Genomic DNA, 21,500 nt, shown 5'->3' on the forward strand with positions numbered 1-21,500 from the left:
GGAATGTCATAAGTTTCCTGTTCTGGGCATCGTCTCTTGCTCTTTCTGGCTGTTCTCTGCATTCCACCTAGCCTGCTGCTCATACTTCCTGCGTTCAAGACCAATGTCATGTTTAATCTGTATGAGAACAAATACAGCAAAGCAAAGGGGAGTTTTATCTCTATTGAGTATCCCATCAATCACCCTGAACAAAATTTCAAACCATAAATGCTCTTATATCCATCTTACACATCCATCACAGGTACAACATTTTAGCTTCTTCTGCTCTTGTCATGTCATCTCCACATACATTTCTTTCTTTCTCTTTTTCTTAACTTTTACTGTTCCAAACATTTCCTTTTTTTTAATTCCTTTCTCCACTCTTCAGTAATCTGGAGTACAGTGTGGTTTTACTGGTAACTGCATTAGCTCAAATGAGTGTGGAAGACTGTGGTATGGAGATGGTATGAGCATCTTGGGCAAGCTTTGTTAGGAAAGTGTAGGCATTTCTTAAACCTGGTACATCACTGAAAGAATGCTTGCCCTGTGACAAGCAGTTACTAAATGCAGCTATTTGTGCACTTTTTAAATGAGTTTCAAATCTCTCTGGCCTATTTGCTGTCATGGATCCTCAATCCTATAGTAGGCATACTTATGCTCTCCTCTCCAAGCTGCTGTCCATATACTCAGGTTGTCAGTTCTTCACTGCTCTTACTATTGCTTATTATTGTTCATCCTTGCTATAGCTCCAAATAATCCTCTTGCCATACTGCATTTTCTTTTGAAACTTTACTTTAAAAACCTTTTCTGAGGCTGAAAAAATGCTGTAGGCTAATTCATTGTAACAGTAACATAGCCCTCCTTCAGTATCTTTACTATAATTCTTAAGAATTTAGCATTTAATTCTTATTAAGAATTAGGCTGAGATGTAGATGACATTTTACTTTGTCCAGTGTTTCTGTTTGCCAGTCCAAGCACATACAACAAGAACTGTTCAGTCACTCAACAAATAACAGAAGAAATTTAGCTTACTCCTCTAGAGGTTTAATCAATGATGTGTTACACTACTGGAAAGAAACCCAGTGTTAGGATTTTCTTTTTGCTTGTTTGGTTGGGGGGTTTTTGTTGTTTTGCAAGCAAAGTTTTGCATCAAGTCCAGGCAATTGTAATATATTGATTTTGTCCTAACCAGTTGGCGCAAATACTTCAGAATCTGGGGAGTAAGAAACTATTTCTTTCAGAAAACTCATTCTCACAGACCTTTCATTGTAACAAGTAATAATGTATCGTTTTAAAACAAATAACCAAAACTTAGATTATACTATAACTAAATGTTAAAAGATTTTTAACACAAAAGTCAATTGTGCAATAATGGCAGATGTATGATAGTGCTCCACTTTTTTAATCTCTGGTTTTACTTTAGAGGATAGGAATTATGTTGTGACTGGTCCTTTGTTGCAAGACTGTTGCTAAATTTCTCTTCTTTTCAATTCTCGAGGCTCGGCTTTGCAGTTCTCAACATTTTCAGTGACTAGGCCAGTTTCACATTGCATCAGTCCACCCACTTCCAAGAAAATGTTTTCAAAGGCTGTGTGTACTCCTGAAAACATGCAGACTGAGGCACCAGTGTTTTCTTTAATAACTGATGAAAATAAAATGTTGGTGATTAGAATCTGTGTGGTTTTACTTGATTTGGACATATCCCACAGAAGATTAAAAAACAAAATACTGCAAGATCATCCATTACCAGTGGGTAATTTCCTGGACACTGAAATGCAAAAGATCCAAGAACATTCTGCAGCTCCTTAGAATTCTGTATGTGTAGGACTGTGCAGAGCTACAGATGTTTCCACTGCCACAGAAATCACTAAAAACTGCCAGGGAATTTGGCCCAGATGTGCTATAGAATTACAGTGACCCTGGTAATAGTGAAACCTTAAGCAGCAAACACCAGATGTCCAGTAAAATGGTTAAAAATGAGATCCAAAGCATTTTTTTTACCACATCGTCACAAACAAGTATGGAGTGAATAAGCTGAAAATCTCAAGTAGTACTTCATTATTTGTCATCTCTAAGATGATTCTATGTGCTTGACTTGTTGTGATATAGTGCCATTTGAGGATAATGTCTCATAGGAAAGCTGCATTCCCAGAGGCTTAAAAAATTTTGAAAAATTAATTAACTAGACAGGTATATACACTAAACTTAATACACAGTTGTATTTTTCTCCTTACTTCCTTTCTCTATTCATTTTCCTTGAAAAGTGATTTTGGCTGTGTCTTACAGTAGCTTGCTGCAGACAGGATAAATGAACTGCTGTTAGTGCCAGCTAATGTAGTTCTACTTTGGCTCAAATGGTAGCAGACTCGAGCTGTGGTACCAGGGCTCCATGCACTGCCTCATTCTGTCTGGATATACATGATAAATGTACTTTTCCTACAAAGTACAAGTATTCATTACATTATGAGGCACTACTTTATATTTTGTAGTTTGTGGAGGGGTCCATGTACGGCAGACCCCGGAGATTATGGAAAACATTACATTTCTCTTTCCACTCTATTGATTATTTATAATTTTTTATATCCCCATGTGTAAGTTTTAGATATTCATTATCAGAACATACTTTAGCCATTTTTTAAGTGTCGCTAAATCAAAAAATCATTTCTGTTACAAACCCTGAATAAAATGTGCAATTCATGAAAGGCTGTTTGTGTTTGTCAGTGGCACAGATATGCATCAGACAATAGACATGTATCAGTATACACAAGTTAGATTCCCTGTTTTTGCTCAAAGCCTGAATGTAGAGTACTCTGCTCAGTTCTGCCTCTGGAAAACTAATGGTACCAAGTTTTTTTACTCGGAACTGGGGCTTATAGACTTCATAGATAAAAGCAACAGAAAAATAGAAAGAAAGAACCACAGGTAAAAAAAAAGACTTGAATGCTTAAGGAAAAAATGAGGAATATGTAGTCTTTGAAAGCAAAGGGGTAGTTATGTCATCCAAACTCTCTTAAAACTTCTTTGCAAAAGATGTGGTATAAACTATATTAAAATAAAGAGCTCTGTTACTCACTTTTACACAAGAAAATGTAAAAATTTGTTTACTAAAAAGTATGTTCTTCCCTACAGGAAAAACTCATCATAAACCAATCAGTGCATCATGACAGAATGATAGTTTAGGATAAACTACTCTTTTCAGAAGTACTACTGCTTAAAAATTTATGAGTTCTCCATTTTTTTATTTATGCAGCTTTTCAGATAATTTTCAGCTGGCCTCAGAGTCATCCTGGTCTGAATTTTCGTAACGCAAAAGGAGAACACAAGGCTGTTGTCTACACTGCTGAGTTTTGTGGGTTTTTTTCAGTGTATTGCCAGTTTCACATAGTTTCAGTACAAGATAATAAGTTGTGTATTTCATTCTTGAACTGCAGACACACATTTTATTAAAAGCTCACTGACACTCAAGGAGTTTCCAGCATTTTTACCTTACAGCAAAAAAGAACCCGTAGAAGAACCTACTGCATTGTCTATCAATGCTGATAGAGTCAGATGCCTTTCTTTCAGAGCATTGTCTGAGGATGCTCCAAACTTTACCACATGTTCCTTTAAGACCTGCTACAATTACAGTAGAAATCATTGCACTTGGAGCTCTCTGGCCACCCTTGCCTTGCAAAACTCCTTGTAGCACAGACTTTCTTGTCTTCCACAGTTGTCTTCTGGGGACAGATTTGCAAGAAAGCTATCCTTACCCTAGTTGAAACAACATAAATGTGTTCTTATGTCCTTGCTGGCAGTCCTATCCATAGATAAGGTTTTCACATGTCTCTAAATCAACTCTGTAGAATACCAGGCAATCGTTTAGTCATGCCTAGTGTTGTTTATATTGACTTTGTAATGCTCTCTGATGATGGTGAATAGGGAGGTAATGTGGTTGCAAGTTGCAATTACGCTTAGATGTGAGATCATGGCAAACAATACTGCTGCAGAGGTGCAATGGTAACCTCCAGCTAATCTGGCTGAGTTCTACATCCAGTTCAGAGCTGGTAACCAAGCAAACCTTGTGGCATGTTTGTGAGCTACACAGGAAAAACAATTCTCTTTTGGAAATGCAGAGAAAATTAGAGATCTAGAAGAAAATAAAATTTGATCCAAAATTACTTTTTTGACATATTGATGGTTATAAGGCACTATTATTTTAAGTCATAAAATGCAGAAAGGTTTGACACAAAAAAATGCATGCTATAGGCTGTAAAACAGAGTGTATTGCATTTACTTGGTTTGCTACATGTTCATTTTTTTAAGTAAAATACTTTGTATGTTTTTAAAGTAACTTAGGAGGGAGGGTCCATTTGTTTTGTTTATTCAATGGTGAAGTGGCAAAATTTCTTTTCTGCAGAAGAATTCAAGTTGTAAGGAGTGCTGGATCAGAAGAGTATATTGAGAAAAAGAAAACATTTCAAAAGAGATGTTCAGGTCAAACCTGCTCAGGCAGGTCTGCTGCTCAAAGAACACATTGCAAGCTTCTTTAAAGAATAAATAATCCAGTAGAAACTGCCACATCACCAACACACAGACTCCATTACTTTTTGAGAAAAATTCTGACAGGTTTCTTTACAGATGTCTATGCAGATGAGGAGACTGTTGGCAGGTGAGGCATGGCTACATAAAAGTAGACCACTGAGTAGTAGGTAGCAATAATAATAATTAGGATAATTAGGAATTAATCATAAGTAGGAGAGCAACTTTCACACTGTTCTTCACACATCTCTCTTGCATGTTGATCTGGTCTCAAAAAGTATTTACGTATATCCGCATCACAATCTTGCAGCAGGTTTTCCATCAGTAACTATATTAGAGTACACCACTGGTGTAAAGCCTTGCAAAATATGTTTCTAGTAGTCTAACAGTCAAATTTTAGTTGGAATCCTTAGGTAAATCTTCTTTGTTTCTCAGTCATTTAACCATACCTTGCTCGTCCGTTTTCTCTTTGACAATCTCAGAATGAAAGTTATTATCGTAAAGGTTATCACATGACATCATAGTGCTTTATGTTATAAATTGTGTGAGAAGGACAAGATAAATGTCATTATACTGTGGGACTATCAGAGTACTGAAGATGGAATCTGTATGGAAGCATTGTTGCATATTAACTCAAATGGGAGCTTTCATGTTTAAAATATATTGTGATTTAAAAAAAAAAAAAAGTCAGTATTAACTGTCCACTCTGTTTGTTCTTGGATTGGAGTAACATTAAGGAAAATGTATTAACCCATATGGTATTTTTGGGCATTTTAAGGAATGAGGAATAGGAGGGCATTGCTCCTACATCTGTAATGCAGATCTTCATATGACAGAGTGTAACCTAGCCTGCAATGAGCTGTCTGGAACAAGGCACTGAAGTTTGGTTTTGCACCTGTGCCCTCACTGTATCACACTGGCACTGCATGATGGCACTCTAGTGGATAAAAAGACCTGTGACACTGTCTCTGTACTTAGGGGAAGTCCCTGTACCTAGGGACAGTAAGTGTTGTAGTTTCTTACAATAACTGTAAGAAATATGTGCTTTTCAAGGAATAATTTTCTTGCTTCCGAGTACTTAAAATCTTTCTAATGACTTTCTTACAACTGAATCTCATTTTGGAGACACATACAAGTATTGTGTCTGTCTTTAGATAGTTTCCTCACACATCTATGTGGTAATACCTTTCAGTCCTGTGATACATCTAGATATCACAGGTGGAAATTCAAATGCCAGTGTGTGTACATGTTCATGGTGCTGTTCACTACCTAAGCAGTGCTACAAATTCTGCACACTTTAAACTCAGTGCATATAGGACTTTAGCTGTCTACTGGTGCAACAATCAACAGTATTGCTGTTACAAAATCAGGAATATTTTATTATTTTCCTGATACAGATACTGTAAAGGAAGTAAGAAAAATACCCCAAAGGTCAAGATGCTAAAAAATGAAATAAAATTATTTATTATGTGCATGTTTGTATATATTCAATGATGCTCTATTCTCTTTAATGCTAAAAAGAGCTGTTTTGAGATTTTTTTCAGAACTGGGAAAAATATGCACATTTTTTAGTTTGTTAAAAACACTTTATAAAACCACTACTGGCCTAGATTTACTTTAGACTTCAGAAGATGGATGTGTTTATGGATTCGAATAATTGCAGACAAAATTTTGCACCTGCAGTTGTGGTTGCCTGAAGTTCAGTTCAGTTTAAGTATCTACATCACTGATTGCATCTGTAAGTTAAAAACATCTAACTAACCTAAATTACAAGCACAAATAATTGCAGGTGCAAAACTCGTACAAACACAAAACGATCTCTGAAAGTTGGTCTTCAGAATCTCATTGTAAGTTATTCACTGTATCATGAACCTAGAGTCCTCTTGGGAGAGTCACTAATCTGTATAATGACACTGAAAGCCTCTTGAATCTCAAATTTAACTAGCAGATGGGAAAGAATACATGGAGTCATATAACTCCCTAGGGATTACGGATGTGGATATTGAAGAGTATAACTTATTCCAATGAAGGATAACATTGACTTGCAATCAAAAGTTTCCTTCCTGAACCACATTTTTTCTGATGAAATTAAAACAACTTAATGTTGTATTTTTATGAAGTCACAACCAATTTAAGTAAGACACATTGCAAGGGCAAGCACAGAAATTTTGCTCATCTCATGATTTTTCATTTAATGAATCACAGCATCAGTTTAACAGAGAAATGCTGCCACTCTTTCTATAAAACACATCTAAGTATCCTCTCTGTGATTTTCTTTTTTTAGTGTCTGGCATAGATTTCTAAGCACATATCCCCAAAAATCTATTTTTGTTTCCTCTGATATCAAAATTAAGAATCATTTTCTTATATTCTTTAGCTTCAATAGACATAGGTGTGGAGCTACTTTAACACAAAGACTGCTTCCTGTCATACCAGTTATGGCAGTACTGTTGGCAAAAGTAGAAAAAAAACCCATAAATTCTCTTCTAGTGTTTGAACAACTAAAACTTCTGTACAAATGAAACAGTCTGCCAGTTCTGACAATCCAAAATGCAATGAAGAATTTTTCTGTTTCAGAAGCTCTAGGCAAAGCTGTTTTGGCATGTCTGTAGCTTGTTCCTCTTGCAAACAAAGGGGTAGCTAGATGGAAAGTCTTTGGGGGAAGAAATGCTGTCAGTTGTAAGAAATGAGACATGTAGACCCACTCTACAGCCCAGCTAGTGATTACATGCAGGTAATTTTGTAAGAGCCCAGACCAGCTGCCAGTGATAATAATGCTGCCATTTGCACTGATTTCAAGAGGAATTACACCAAACAGACCAGCTTAAGGCTTCTTAGAAGCATGGGCGAAGCTGGTATTTTGTTCACTGGTGTTGGGGCCAGACAACAAGAGAAGTGTTCAGAAGGCACAAGCAGTGGTGTCAGGGAGCCCTGCGCAGCAAGTGCTGCTGCTCCTGCACCGGGCTGGCAGCAGTGAGAGCAAGTAGAGTGTGCTGCAGCTGGCAGAGTCCTGTCTCCCCACCCACCAGCATCACTATCTTCTCAGGTACCCCAATAACTCCCTCGGCAGCAGTGTCCACCCAGCTTCACAGGCCCCTGGCACTTGCAGGGTAATAGCTGGAGGTGTAAGCATATCTCCATTTTTAAAAATCCAATTTAATTTAATTCACATTAATCTGTTACTCAAGCAGTACATGGTAATGGTGTACCACTCAAATTATTAATTTCTAATCATCCTTGGGGGAAAATATCCAGAAAAATATGTTCTTTTTGCACACACAGGAAACTTTTGAGGCTTTGTTTTGTGTTACAAAGCAAGGCTACACCTTAACCTTCCTAGATTATTTTTTCTTAGGTGCTTGGGTATAGTAAAACACAGAAAGCATGTGAAAAACATGTAGTATAGAAGTAAAAATGCATATAAAAGTAAAAAAGACAATTATTTGAATAGAAATAAATTTTAACAAAGATCCCTTTTTTTACTCTTTTTGTTGCTATAGACATAAGTAAGGAAGGAGAAGGTTTCATCTTACCTTTTCTTGAAGAATTTATATTTGTGTCCTGTAACTCACATAAATTTAGAGTGCAGCTTTCTAAGCCAAAAAATTAGCAAGGATTTTGACCGAGAGATTCAGAGGTGATTAAAACTCATGGATGGAAGACTCATTTCTCAGTAAGAATAACAGTCACATGGATGATGGATCGTAATAACTTCATAATCTGACCCACATGCAGTAAATATGTTGATGACTGTCATTTTGAGTAAGTGAGGTAGATTGATGCTGATTATTAATCCATTTCTTGGCCAGTCTGATTGTTTCTGAGCCAGTTTCTCCACTGTTTAGTACTTTCCTGAATTATCCTAATAGCTTTCACCAACAGTCTCTTCCTTTTTTACTAGTCACTTTTCATACTCTGTGTTGTCTTATCTTATTTGAGGGATTTCTTTCATTAATTGGTCTGCTTCTAGTGTTCTTACAGCTGGACACTTGGTCTTCTTTCAGCATATAGTATAACATCAGTGTTACTAAAGGCACATGGTAACATGATTCTGTATTACATTTACTTGCTGCAAAAAATTTATGTTTTTCCTTAATTCCAATGTATTGCAATGAAAGCTCAGTGAAAAAAAAGGGAAATATGTTGTGAAAATAAGGACCTAGTATTTAGTATTTAGAATCAGAATCTAAAATGGCAGATGTCAGGAATAGTGTGGCCAGCAGGACTAGGGCAGTGACTCTGCTCCTGTACTTGGCACTAGATAGGCCACACCTTGAGTACTGTGTCCAGTTCTGGGCCCCTCAGACACTGAGGTGCTGAAGAGTGTCCAAAGAAGAGCAACGAGGCTGGTGAAGGGGCTGGAGCACAAGTCCTATGAGGAGAGGCTGAGGGAGCTGGGGTTGTTTAGCCTGAAGAAAAGGAGGCTCAGGGGAGACCTCATCGCTCTCTACAATTACCTGAAAGGAGGTTGTAGCCAGGTGGGGGTTGGTCTCTTCTCCCAAGCAACCAGCAGTAGGACAAGAGGGCACAGTCTTAAGTTGTACCAGGGGAGGTTTAGGTTAGACATTAGAAAGGAATTCTTTACAGAGAGAGTGATCAGACATGGGAATGGGCTGCCCAGAGGTGGTGGATTCACCGTCCCTGGAGGTATTTAAGAAGAAACTGGATGTGGCACTTAGTGCCATGGTCTAGTAACCACAGGGTGATGTTGGGTCAGGGTTGGACTTGATGATCTCAGAGGTCTTTTCCAACTCAGTTGATTCTGTGCTTCTGTGATATCAGACACAGCATAAATAATATAGCAGACACAGAATAAATAAAGAAATATATTTGCCTAATAGAAATTCAGAAGCCTGATTAGCTGTGTCATTGATAGCTTTATATAAGGTTCCTGTAGAGATGTGTATTTTACATTTGCAGTAGAATAATTTACATAACATACTTCACAGGAACAAAAAAAGCTTTTTGGAGAGCAATGAAGTTTCCAAGCCTGGTTTTCTGTGAACTTGTCAAACCTCTAATATCTTTTCAATGATGCCAAACTCTGTGCCACTTATCCCAGAATGAAACCCAGCCTCCTCTATATCATCCCTCTTCAGCTGGGCAAAGAGTTGCAGATCCTGTGATTGAGGGTGGATGACATGTGTGAACTGGTTAGTGACTTGCAGCTCTTAAAATACTTGGCTAAATATGTCCCTTTTTCTCAGTGATAGGTACTAATTTGTGTCTGCCTTCACTAAGCACTTCTGGGAATTTTAAATCTGTATCTCCAGCTAGGACAACACAAAGATCATGTCACAATAACAGCTATGTTAAAGTTAATATTGCCCTGTTTTCAGTTGTTTACTTTCTGTTGATAATAAATTCACAGCATGCTACATACCATGAAATTAAAAGGTACCTTTTTCCTAGTATAGATGAAACTCTAAGCAAATTTCATTATATTTAGACATATTTTCTTCCTCTTTTTGAAGAACACCCATCTTTTTACCAATCATGTCTTCAAAATTCCTTCCCTTTGTTGAAATAAAACATTTTGTAAAATCAGAAAGTTGTGCATTTGTTTAATGTAAGTGATGTGGTCATGAAACCCAGGTCTTTTATTTATACTTGGGATAATGCAGAGGTAATGAAAGCCGAATTGGACCTAAGAGGTTTTTGTTTCAATTATAAAACAATGTGGATAAGTCCCTTGGATTTGACAGCAATAGAAGAAAGGGAATATTGTGCTTATGCCTTCAATCAACTTTATTAGATCCTTAAAGGGAAAATTATGTGAAAGACAGAAGAAGAAAACAACAAGAGCAAGATCCCAATTTCAGTGTAATTCGGAGAAAATAACTGATTTAGGTTGGTCGTCTTGCCAGGGTGAATGACTCAAGGCTTCCAAACAAGAAATGGAAACCAGAAGGATGGGGAAAGCCTGAAAGTACAAATAGAGAAGATATGATTGACTGCAGTGATTCAAAATCAACTGCTGCAAAGATGAGTTTGGGATCATGCCCAGAATACAATTGAATGGTGATGTTCATTTAGACCCTTAACGCTGAAACAAAATAAGATGTAGCTGTGTTTCTGTTAGAAATTTATTTGTTCTTTCCAGTGTCTCTAGCAAGGGATATGATGTCACGTCCCCTCTCTTCTATTACACCCTGCAGTGATTACTGCTGCTACTGCTGTTCCATAATCTTTCTGAACTAGTTTTCTGAGGGAAGGCCTGAATCCAGGTGATGATATCTTTCAGATGTGAAGCATCATCACCATACATTAATTGCCTTTGAAAAATTTTATACACTGAGAGCAAGTAGGCTAACTCAGTGTTGTTGACCAAGCAAAAGAGAAGTATAAGATCATTGTGCGTGTATGTACTTTCTGACTGGCAAAGGCATTCAAGTTTTTGTTACTGTCATGCTAGTTTTTCAAAATTAAGTAAATAGTTCACTCTACAAAAATTTCAGATAATTGTATCTCTAATGGACACAATTTGCAAAGCATTATTTGGAAAAGTTGGGGGCAGCTGCTGGACCTCCACCTCAGGCACAGCAGGTTCTAAAAGAGACTACGCTTTGTGCAAAAAATTAGTCAGATGACAATAGGCAGTGATGAGATGGGATTGTCTTCTGCTTCCTCCTTTCCTTTATTTCTTTCATCTCACTGGCTGTGCTTCCTAACTTTTTTCTGCTTCTATTTCAAATCAGGAAGGAAAAAAAACCCTAAACCACAGTTCATAATTAAATACTGAACTAGTTCTTACCATGTTTACTGAATTACATATTGCATATATGGTTGTATATCCTCAAAGTTTTCATGTGTTTTTAGATTTCTAAACTTAATATGTTCCATAGGAATAGACCTTAACTCCTTCCTGTCTGTTTTTCATGATGAGATTTGCCTCCACATTGGAAAGGAGTAAAGCATTGAAACTCATTTACAGATTCCTTCACATTTTAGGGATTCATAGAGCCATCAATATAGGTTCTGTGGGTTGTCCTGGTTCATGGTAGAGATTCCTACAGCAGAAAATCTTCAATGTCAACCTTACAGCTGCAATAAGCAGATCAACCTGACATGACATGCACAGTGATATCTTTGCACAGGTATCTTTGCTGCAGAATGGCTGACCTGGTAAAGAGGGCTTTAAATTAGGAGCCACAGGGGAGGGAGAGAGTTACTGCAGGTCTGAGGGAGAGATGTACAGGCTGACAAGCTAAGTGCCTGGGATGATGTGAACAAGGAGGAACACAGAGTGAATAAAACAGGCTCAAGTGGGGTCACCTCAAGAATTTGCATGTGCATGAGGAAGTCTCTTCAAAGTGCCTGCATACTAAGGCACACAACATGGGACATAAACATGAGGAATTAGGGGTCTGTGTGCAGCTTCAGGGGTAGGATTTTGTTGGGATTCCAGAGATGCCGTGGACGGACTGGTGTGCTGCAGTGGAGGAACACAGACAGGAAGAAAAAGAGAGAGCAACTACTACCAAGTGCATGAGGATTAATGATGAGAGCTTATGGGTAAGGGTTAAAGAGCAGACTTACAGCGATGACTTGGTAGTAGGTGTCTCCTATGGGCTACCTGATCAAGAAGAACAAGCAGATGAGACCCAAAGAAGCAGCCTCCTGTTTCCAGACCCTGATCCTCATGGGGACTTCAATCCCCTGATACCTCCTGGAGGAGCAGGGCATAAGCAACCGATCAGGTTACTTAAGAACAGTAATGATAACTTCTTGACACACAGCAGTCAATGAGGAGAGGTGTTCTGCTGGAGCTCCAACACACAGATGAGGAAGGCCTCATTGGAATGAAGGTCAAATGAAGCCTTAATTGTTGTGACGAGATGGTGGAGTTCAGGAACCTGAGAAGACGGAGCAAGGCAAAAAGTTCACAACCCTAGACTTCAGGAGAACAGACTGTAAATTCTTCATGAATCTGCATGGAAAAGTCCCCTGATAGAGGGGTCTAGAAAACCTGGATAGTATTCAAGGACCAAGTCATCTCCAAAAGTCCCTTCCATCCTCAACTGTTCTGTGATTGAGAAGAAATGGATAATTGCTTTTTATATTTTCAGTTCCCATTTCTCTAGAACTTTCAAATAATCCACTTTCTGTTCACCTGGTGTGATGATCATCTGCATCGCTGGTATTTTGACACTGAACTGGGAGAGAATGCTGAATTACTCTTTAAAAGTGACCATCTGCCCCACAGGATTGCTGAGATGACAAATCTATTGCTTGAATTCCTGTCTTATCCTTCCCCTCCACATTTTCTCTGAAAAGTTTTCCCTGAGATGCTCAGAGACAATGGGAATGTTATACAGTTTATATATGCAGTAGCTGCATACATTTTGAGTATACAAAAAGGCAACCTGGAAAAGGAATCTGTCCTGCTGTGTAAGGATAGGTAATGTTGCTGTGTGTTTTTAGAACTGAATTGTTGCTTTACACTGCATATTTCTCTGCTTATATATCTCTTACATAAATCTGGACCAAGATTGGGTCTCACATTTTATAGTCAGAGCTACACCTGTGAGCAGAGCAGCGGAAGACTTTTTGTTTCCCAATTCCAATCATGCGTAGTACTAGAAATTCCAAACAGGATGCCTGTTGTAGATATGCTTTCAGGGGTTTAGACTGAGTTGAAAGGAATAAAGTGTTTATAGGGATCTGTGTTCTTGTAGCTGATCCTACTTGGACCTCAGTTTCAGTTTGAACTCACATTAAAATGTATGGATTGCATGCTTGAAGTTATTTGATTTTTCAATAGCTTTCAATTGCTGAATCAACAATATACTCTGAATATGCATGAACCTTAAAGAGTAAGACTGGACCAGTACTAAGAATAAAGACCAATACCAGGCTGGATGGGAGTCTGAGTAGCCCATCTAGTGAAAGGTTCCAAGCTCATAGCAGGGAGTTTGGAACTAGATGATCTTTAATGTCCCTTCCAACCTAAACCATTCTATGATTCTGTGTTTCTATGGATCCAGTATATCTATGTTGTTATATCTATATCTATAGGTATTTATAGGTATATCCATATCTATATTAATAGATACATACATATATATAATTAGTTTTGTGTGGAAGGTGAGACTGGAGAGACTGAAACACCTGATGACTCAACTGAATTCCTTAGATCTCCTACCCAAGGACTTTCATTATTTTGTCATGAAACCATAATTTTATAAAATGCTCAAAGTATCCTTTTATCATGGGCTGGAGTTCATAACTTGCTTACCTCAGAGGAAGGATAAGCAAGATTTCCACCCTGGAGAATCTTACAAGGCCTAAATTATGTCACTGATATTGGAGAAGCTTAAGAAGAAAACTCCAGAAAAGCATTCAAAGAAGGGAGGGAAAAATGGTATAACATTTGTGGCATTTTACATTCATGTGGGGAATATTATTTTAATTGTTTTCCTTTGACATTCACAGAATAACTATAGGAGAATCTATTAATGTCATGACTCTTACACATTCTGCAAAAATATTCCAAATAGTAGGTTGCTTTGGAAAGGTTAATCATCACATGCTAACGCTACCACCTTTCAATATTTTAAAAAGACACAAATGCTTTGCTTTAAAAAGTGATTTTTTTTTTGTACGTGGAATCCTCTTATAGTCCTGAATAAATGTGTATAAATTGAAGATTAATAAGTTGTAAGATATGCTCTTGTTGGATAACAAGGTAGCTTATAGCCTTAAGCTAAGATCGGAGAATCAGATTAGATATCTGAAAAAGATTTTTTTGCTGTTAGGGTGACCAGGCATTGAAATATGTTGCCTGGGAAGGTGGTGGAGGCAACATACCTGGAGGTGTTCAAGAGGTATCTGGATTTGGCACTGGGTGATATGATTTAGGGTGATGTGGTTTAGGGGTTACAGTGGTAGTGCTGGGTTGGACTGGATGACCTTGAAGGTCTCTTACAACCTTGATGATTCTATGATTCTATGATTCTTCTTGGTGATTCCATTAGATTCCTTTCTGAACCCTCCCCAGGCACAATCTAAGTTAGTGTGAAGACCTAGCAGACAAGAATTATGTCTATTTTTGCCTCATATGGGGATTTTGAGAACTACCTGTCATTTAAAGCATTCCCAAGACACAGCATTATGCATCTATATTGGCCTTGTAAGCAGAGCTCAGGCTGCCTGCAAATGCCATGTATGTTTGTAGCAGGCTGTATATCTATATAGATAGATAGACATAAAATTGAGATGATGCAAAGCAAAACACTGCAACAAGAAAATCTTTGGCTTCGGGCCAGCCCCAGAAGTCAGCAGCTACTGTAAAATCCTTAGGTGTTTATAGAACCAGGCCAAGAGAGGGACAAAGACCTGAGTGAGTACAGTGGCAAGATAATGCCCAAATTTTTTTCCAAGGTGAAGTACATACATTCTGTTATGGCTCTGTGAATAGCTAACTTGTGTTAAAACTAAGTTGCCAAAAAAAAAATTTATACATTTTGAGAGGGGTTAAAACTAAATTTTAAAAGATGTCTTACCCTAGCATGTAAACATGAGGGTTTTTGTGTGCAACTTGCTGCAGTCACAGTTTTTTTCAAATCTGTATTTTGTGACTTCATTTTTTTAATATTATCATTGCTGTGTCAAAAAAGTTTAAAACAATGAAATAATACTTCCTTATCATTGTCAAAACTGTTCTCCTTTTAAACACAATTTCTTGTCTACTCAGAAAAAAATGGATTTAATTTTTACATATTCATTGCTGAGTTCTTTATATCATCTCACCAGCACGTGGTATAATTGGTATCATATTAGTTATTTAGCAAGTAAGCAGAGAGTATCATTATTTGTCTGTATGCCTGGAAATGCTGAAAAGTTAGTTGTTTTACTCAAAAGTGAAAATAAAATTGGCAGTATGGTAATGATATGTTTTTTATCCATACAAAAATAATTTCTTTGTTTTTATTTGATAGATTACTTGGCTTCTACAAAGGAATATTTCCTCCTGTCTTGGCTGAGACACCCAAAAGGGCGGTGAAGGTAAAAATTCCAAGCTTCCTCCTTTAAAAATGTAGGCAGGGACAGTGGTAGCTGTAAAACATTTTATTTATCCCCTGCTGATTGAAATTAGAATCTTAAACTTATTTGGCATATTAATCCTCTGATTTTTACTAGGAGGAAAGTTTCCTGTTGATAGTACAATAAAAACTCTCCTTGATTAAGGAGTGCAGGATAAGGATCTTAGATGCTAAGCTATTTTTGACCTGTATATACAATGTTACAGGAAAAAAATTGTAATTATTCTATATTGTCAAGAAATTAATAAAATAGTTTAAGTGTTATTTTAGCCTCATAATTACCTGTGGTTTAGATATTTTCCTTTACTGAAAATGCCTAGCATCTTGCAAAACAACTAATAGCTTAATAAATTAACACAAAAAGCCATTAAAGAAGCCACTAAATAATACTCACTCAGTAACTTGAAGTAGTATATCTGTAGGTGTGAAGTGCTGCCCAGACTTTTCTTGTGCTCCAAAGAGTGCTCTACTCCCTACTCTTACTTTTTAACAGATTGAAGACAGTAATGGATTCAATTCCTCATTGTGCAAGGAACATTTTACTCCAGCTCTCTTACAGTTGAACTAGATGCTAGTCTACCAAAGTGTATGTGCTGTCAAATGCTGACCTGATTTCCTTTTATTGTCCTTTATCTTGATTTGTTGAGCATGATTTTAGTAACATTCTTAAGCAAAATACTTCAATACATCAATTTTTTCAGTTGTCATGCAACATTTTTAATTAAAACCTAGTTATTGAACATGTCATCTTAAAGTTTTAAATCTATCAAAGCATCGTGTTAAGAGCAAATGTTTCTTTGCTTTTTGCTTCAGAGCTTTGAAGTTTCCCATAGTTGCATCAAATGTGTCTAAAAGCAGTTATTATACAGAATGTCTTGATTTTTCTTTCTTTCTTTTTTGGTTTCTTTCTTAAAAGGTTGCATATGATTCTGGTCCTTAGTCTGCAATTAATCATTCACATTCCGATTCCTTTACAGAGGAATAATATTTGTATAAAGTGACAGGATGTGACCTTGTAATAGAATCCTAGAGGAGTTCTGGTAGTATCATCATCATGTTTGCGTTGGCATCTTAGATACAAGTGACATATGTCACCTACCTCGAAATTATTTAATGAAACTAAGAAAACCAAAGTCCTATTTAGCAGCAAAGTGGCAGTGAAGGATAGATGGATGATATTTAGCAGATTCTGAATAACTTCTTTTCTTATCCTGTAATGTTTCACAAGTCTCTCCCTTTCATTTCCTTTGACACAGGACAAAGTAAATCTGTGCTTTTTTGATTCCAGCATATGTTTAGTTAAAATACTAACCCAGGTTTGATTTCTCCTGAGTCATCCAAAAATCTCAGATCACTTTCTCTCACTCAAATTGATTAAATTAGCTTAAACTGCACAATATTCATTATAATTATAGAATCGTAGAAAGATGTAATTTGGGAGGGATCTCTGGAGGTCATCTGAGGAGCCTCCTGCTCAAAGCAGGACTGACTTCATGGTTAGATCACATTGTTCAGACACTTTGTCTAGTAGAGTTGTGAAAATATTCAAGGATGGAGATTGCAGCCTCTCTGTGCTCCTGCCTCAGTTCTTAGTTGCTTTCACTATGAAGAATTTTGCCCTATATCCAATCCAAATTATATACAAATTATGCTGTTGCAACTTTTGCCTATTGCCTCTCATGCTTCTTTTGTCAGCCTCTGAGAAAGCTCAGCTTTGTCCTCTGTGTAACCTTTAGGTGGTGGAAGACAGTAATTAGATCATCCTAGCCTTCTTCTCTCCAGGCTAAACAGACAGTTCTCTCAACCTCTTGCACATCTTAAGCTCACAGCTCCTTTAATGTCTTACTGGTGCTCCCTTAGTGGGCTGCTTTCTACCTAATTTTTGGACATTTATGTAAGGGCTGAGTTTTTTGCAACCATGAGAATCAGGTTTAAATGGGGGAAGGAAGGGGGCGCTAATTAAATAGTTGAATTCTTCAATTATTTACACTATTCCTTTAAATTTAATGCAGTTCCAAGGACATCAGGATGACTTTAGGTTACCTCGAGCCATCAGCTGTATTCTACACTAGAAGAATTCAGTAACATAGTATAGCAGGACAGTAATGTCCTTGTGAGAACCTGGATACTGAAGGAATTCAATGTGAGATTTTATATGCCAATACAATTTCTAATATCCGAAGTGGAGTTTGTACCCATGCTTTGACCTGAAGAGAATCCAGCCTGTCTCAAATTTCCACTAACTTTATTTGGCTATGACCCCAAAGGAGAAGTCACAGCTTCCTTTAGCCCACTCTCCACCCTTTATTTTCCTAATAGCTTTCCTCATCTTAGCAGGCCTCAAGCTGTCCCTTCTCCACTGCCAAACTGACCAGTGAGATTACAATCAGGCCAATGATTTTGAGACTTGAGAAATCACAAGAGGCAGAGAGGCAATTTCTAGGTTCCAGCAGCCTTGATTTGTGTTTGAACTTTTGGAAAACGTCTAGTTGTAGTGTCATAAAAGTGTGTAGAGAATGGACAAGGGCGATTTTGTACTAAGAAATGTACTTGTGCTACTGGAATCTTGGATTTATCTGGTGTGTATATTTGCAAATAAAAATACAGCTACTAAAATGAAGTTATTTAGCCCTGGTTTTCCAGTTAAGTGTTGAAGATACAGCTCCATTTTTAGTAAACTCTATTCTCATGTCTGTCTTGCTGTTTCTTTTTTTCTCTCCTTTTATTTCCCTCCTAAAAAGAAAGCTGGTATTTCTGGAAGATGAAAAGTCAAAGTTTATAACTTTCTGTTAGATTGAACTTGGAGCAAAGAAATGATCATGCCAATACAATGGTTAACAGATGAACTTTTGGGGCAAATTTATATTGTTCATGTGTTCCCAGACATCTTGTTTCAAGCATGTATTTTTACCTTAGAGTTATTGAGACATCTGGTAAGTACTTTGGCTATTTTCTTTGTAACTTCAATTAAAGTGTATCTTTGCCAGATGGACAATATTGGTTATTATATACACAAAAGTATGTTTTAAATGCATTTATTCTGAGAAATTTTTCTTCTTTTTTTTTTTCTTTTTTTTTTTTGTACAGAACTATTAACCCAACTGTAGATGAAAAGAGGAAATCATGCTGTGTTTTTAAAAATATTTTGGGCGGACACACATTATATAAATTTGTATGATACAGTAAGATAATTTTGGGGGGCAAAATTGTATGTTTACTAGCCTACCTAGTACACACAGCAGCATTTATATTGAGTTTTATTGTTATTGACTTGTTTTATTTTAAAAATATGTAAAACATAGTTACTATTAAGTATTATTTAATTTATGGCTTTAGGAAGCTATTGATTTTTAAAGGTAACATTTTAAAGACCAAAAAATTGCTAGGTAATGTATTTCTGCCTTTATTACAACCATTTTACAGATCTGCAACACTGTGGAAAACATTAAGGAATACCAGAAATTCCATTAAAGGTTAGGAGGGTAACAATGAGTAGAAAGATTCTGGAGAGACAAAAAAGTAAACTTTATCACAATAAGAAATCAATTTAGCTCAGTGAAGCGGCTTACCCACCTACTTTGTCAGAGACTTCTTTTTACTTATAAAATGTCTTCAGTTGTCCAAAAAAGATAGACCTACAGTTTAAGTACTATCTTTTCTGATTAATGTCAAGGCTAGTGCAACAATTTTAAACATATTTTCAGGATGTTTGCAAGCTAAATATTCATTCTAAACACTATTTGGAAAGCAGTTAAAATCTGGGCCCCAATTCTAGGACCTTTTCTGCAAAATTATATAATAATCTTAATAATCCCTACTGAATATATAAAAAAGAATCTATTCACTGACCAGAGTATCAACCCTTCAATTTTCAGAATCTAACACTCTGATTTTGCATAATTATTCAAATATATTCCCTGCTGCTTTAAATCATTGGCATTATTAATGCATTAACACCTGATTCCTGATAGTTTTAGTGTGATTCCAGTGACTTCATTTGAAGCAGGTCTTGATTGAAAAATGTTATTGACTTTGCCATAGGACAAGGTTCTAAACAAGTTTAAAAGAAAATGTGGTGTTTATTATGCATGTTCATGTACATGTAGTTTATGGAAGAGCTGCTCTAACTGGTCTGTGGTAACTAAACTCTGAGGGACAAAGCTTGTCTTCTTTGGCTGAGACCCAGCATAGGTCACCCAGTCTTTCTGTTTTGTCTTAAAAACTCTATTCCCTTTTGTTTCTTATGATTCCCACATCTCCCTTGACCTCACTGCCCATTGCCTTCCTCTTGTGGTGAAACAGTCGGATTGCTTCCTGCATGGGCAGGTGCTGTACGGAGGGATCACAGCCTCTTGCGTGGCCATAAAATGCACAGACTTTCAGAGTATCCCACCTTTCTTTGAATCAACCTGCTCTGAACTAATCAAGTGTTACAGTTCAACTTTTGAAAGTAGGCAGGAAAGTCAGAGGTTCTGTTTATTTACTTCTGCTATACTGGGATGTGTCAACTCTTGCACTAATGCAGTCTTGGTGAAACTGTGACGGGTTTTTGTTGTTCATTCCCATATACTGGACGTGCTGAGTAGAAGCCACTTTTTTTAGCACGCAAAGACATGAATACTTCTTGGACAGATTATAGGACTCACAGATAGTGAGCTGTAGTTACAGGCCTTGCATTGTTCCATATGTGAAAATTATGTGTAATAACACCTATGATATCTTTGGGTTTTACCCAGAATTCAGATACCTACTCTTTATAACCTACAAGATTTTTTGCTGTCCTCGTTCCTCGTGCTGGAAAATCATTTTCACTGCCCTCAGAACTGTCTTATACAGCATCAACCTGAAGTGGTTTTTCAGTGGCTTCAGCAACAAATTTGCAGAATATGAATTTGAAACACTATGGGATTTGTTCTACAATCTCCTTCATAAACTTATCATACTTTCCCTTACAAGTCATTAAGATGACTTTCATACCGATTACTTTATGTTACATATCTTTCCTTGGTTTTCATTCTCTCATAGACTTTCTTTTGCTAAACTAAACAAGAATAAATTTGTCCTAGTGTGTGCTCTGTTTCAGAGGGCATCTTACCAATACTTTGCAGCATTTCACACATACTCTTTCTTTAGAGTATACCTTGACTCATGCACCTTTGACTTTGTGTCCACAGACAAGGAAATAGGCAGCAAAAGTCTGTCTGCCTACGCCAACAGGAAGTTTCTTGCTGACTTTGGTGCAGTCATTTATTCTCAACACTTTTCTTGGAAGAATAAATCCATTCATTTATTCTGCTTTGATTTTTAGAAATCATAAAAGGTATTATGGAAAGTAATGGGTTTGCATGGCAAGAAATGCAGGGTTGCAAAGCAAACCATATAAAAGTGTTTGCCATTTGCCATGTTGGTGCAGGTGAAGCTGATCTCATTTTTTTCTTGAAGTTCAAACACCCAAGAGTGCAGCTTTCAAAACTCATCCTCTAAGGAATTGCAGATGCTCAGGGCTTCTAAGCACCACTGTTTGAAAGCAGACAATTGGCTGAAAGATTTATTTGTAAAGAGAAAAAAACTAAAGGAAATGTGTCTGTTGACAGCAGAAGATTATACAAATCTGCAGATTTTCCATCTTCAAAATCTGCAATTATATCTCTGATGAGAAGTAGACTAGTGTTTGAGAAATGTGAAAGTGATGGCAGTATATTATATTAAAGATGTGGGGGTGATTTCTTTGGATAGATTATAGTATCTACTACTACCTTTATTCCAGTATATGAAAGTTAAATGCTAAAGGAAGAGTTTATAATTTGAAAATATGATGTATGTATTGCAAGCAAACTCTTACATAAAGCATTATTTCAATTGCACTTATGCTGCTAATGTAAATGACATACGAACAAAATCAGTTCTGAAACCTGGTTGTCTACATTGCACTGCTACAGAGAGTGTGAAACAAAGGTG

The 21,500-nt window shown here is 36.9% G+C and overlaps 1 protein-coding gene across 6 annotated transcripts in view; it reads left to right on the forward strand.

Annotated features, from left to right (window-relative positions):
- Positions 1-21,500, forward strand: part of SLC25A21 (solute carrier family 25 member 21) — a 252,255-nt gene that overhangs the window by 208,540 nt on the left and 22,215 nt on the right. For all 6 annotated transcript variants that reach the window (XM_051806527.1, XM_051806526.1, XM_051806529.1 and 3 more), the window contains one exon: positions 15,438-15,504. In XM_051806527.1, coding sequence (XP_051662487.1) covers positions 15,438-15,504 — 67 coding nt within the window. The remainder of the gene's footprint in view (positions 1-15,437; positions 15,505-21,500) is intronic.

Source organism: Manacus candei, unplaced genomic scaffold (assembly GCF_025592945.1).
Source record: "Manacus candei isolate 608988 ecotype Guabito, Panama unplaced genomic scaffold, ASM2559294v1 h1tg000067l, whole genome shotgun sequence".
NCBI classification, from domain to species: domain Eukaryota; kingdom Metazoa; phylum Chordata; class Aves; order Passeriformes; family Pipridae; genus Manacus; species Manacus candei.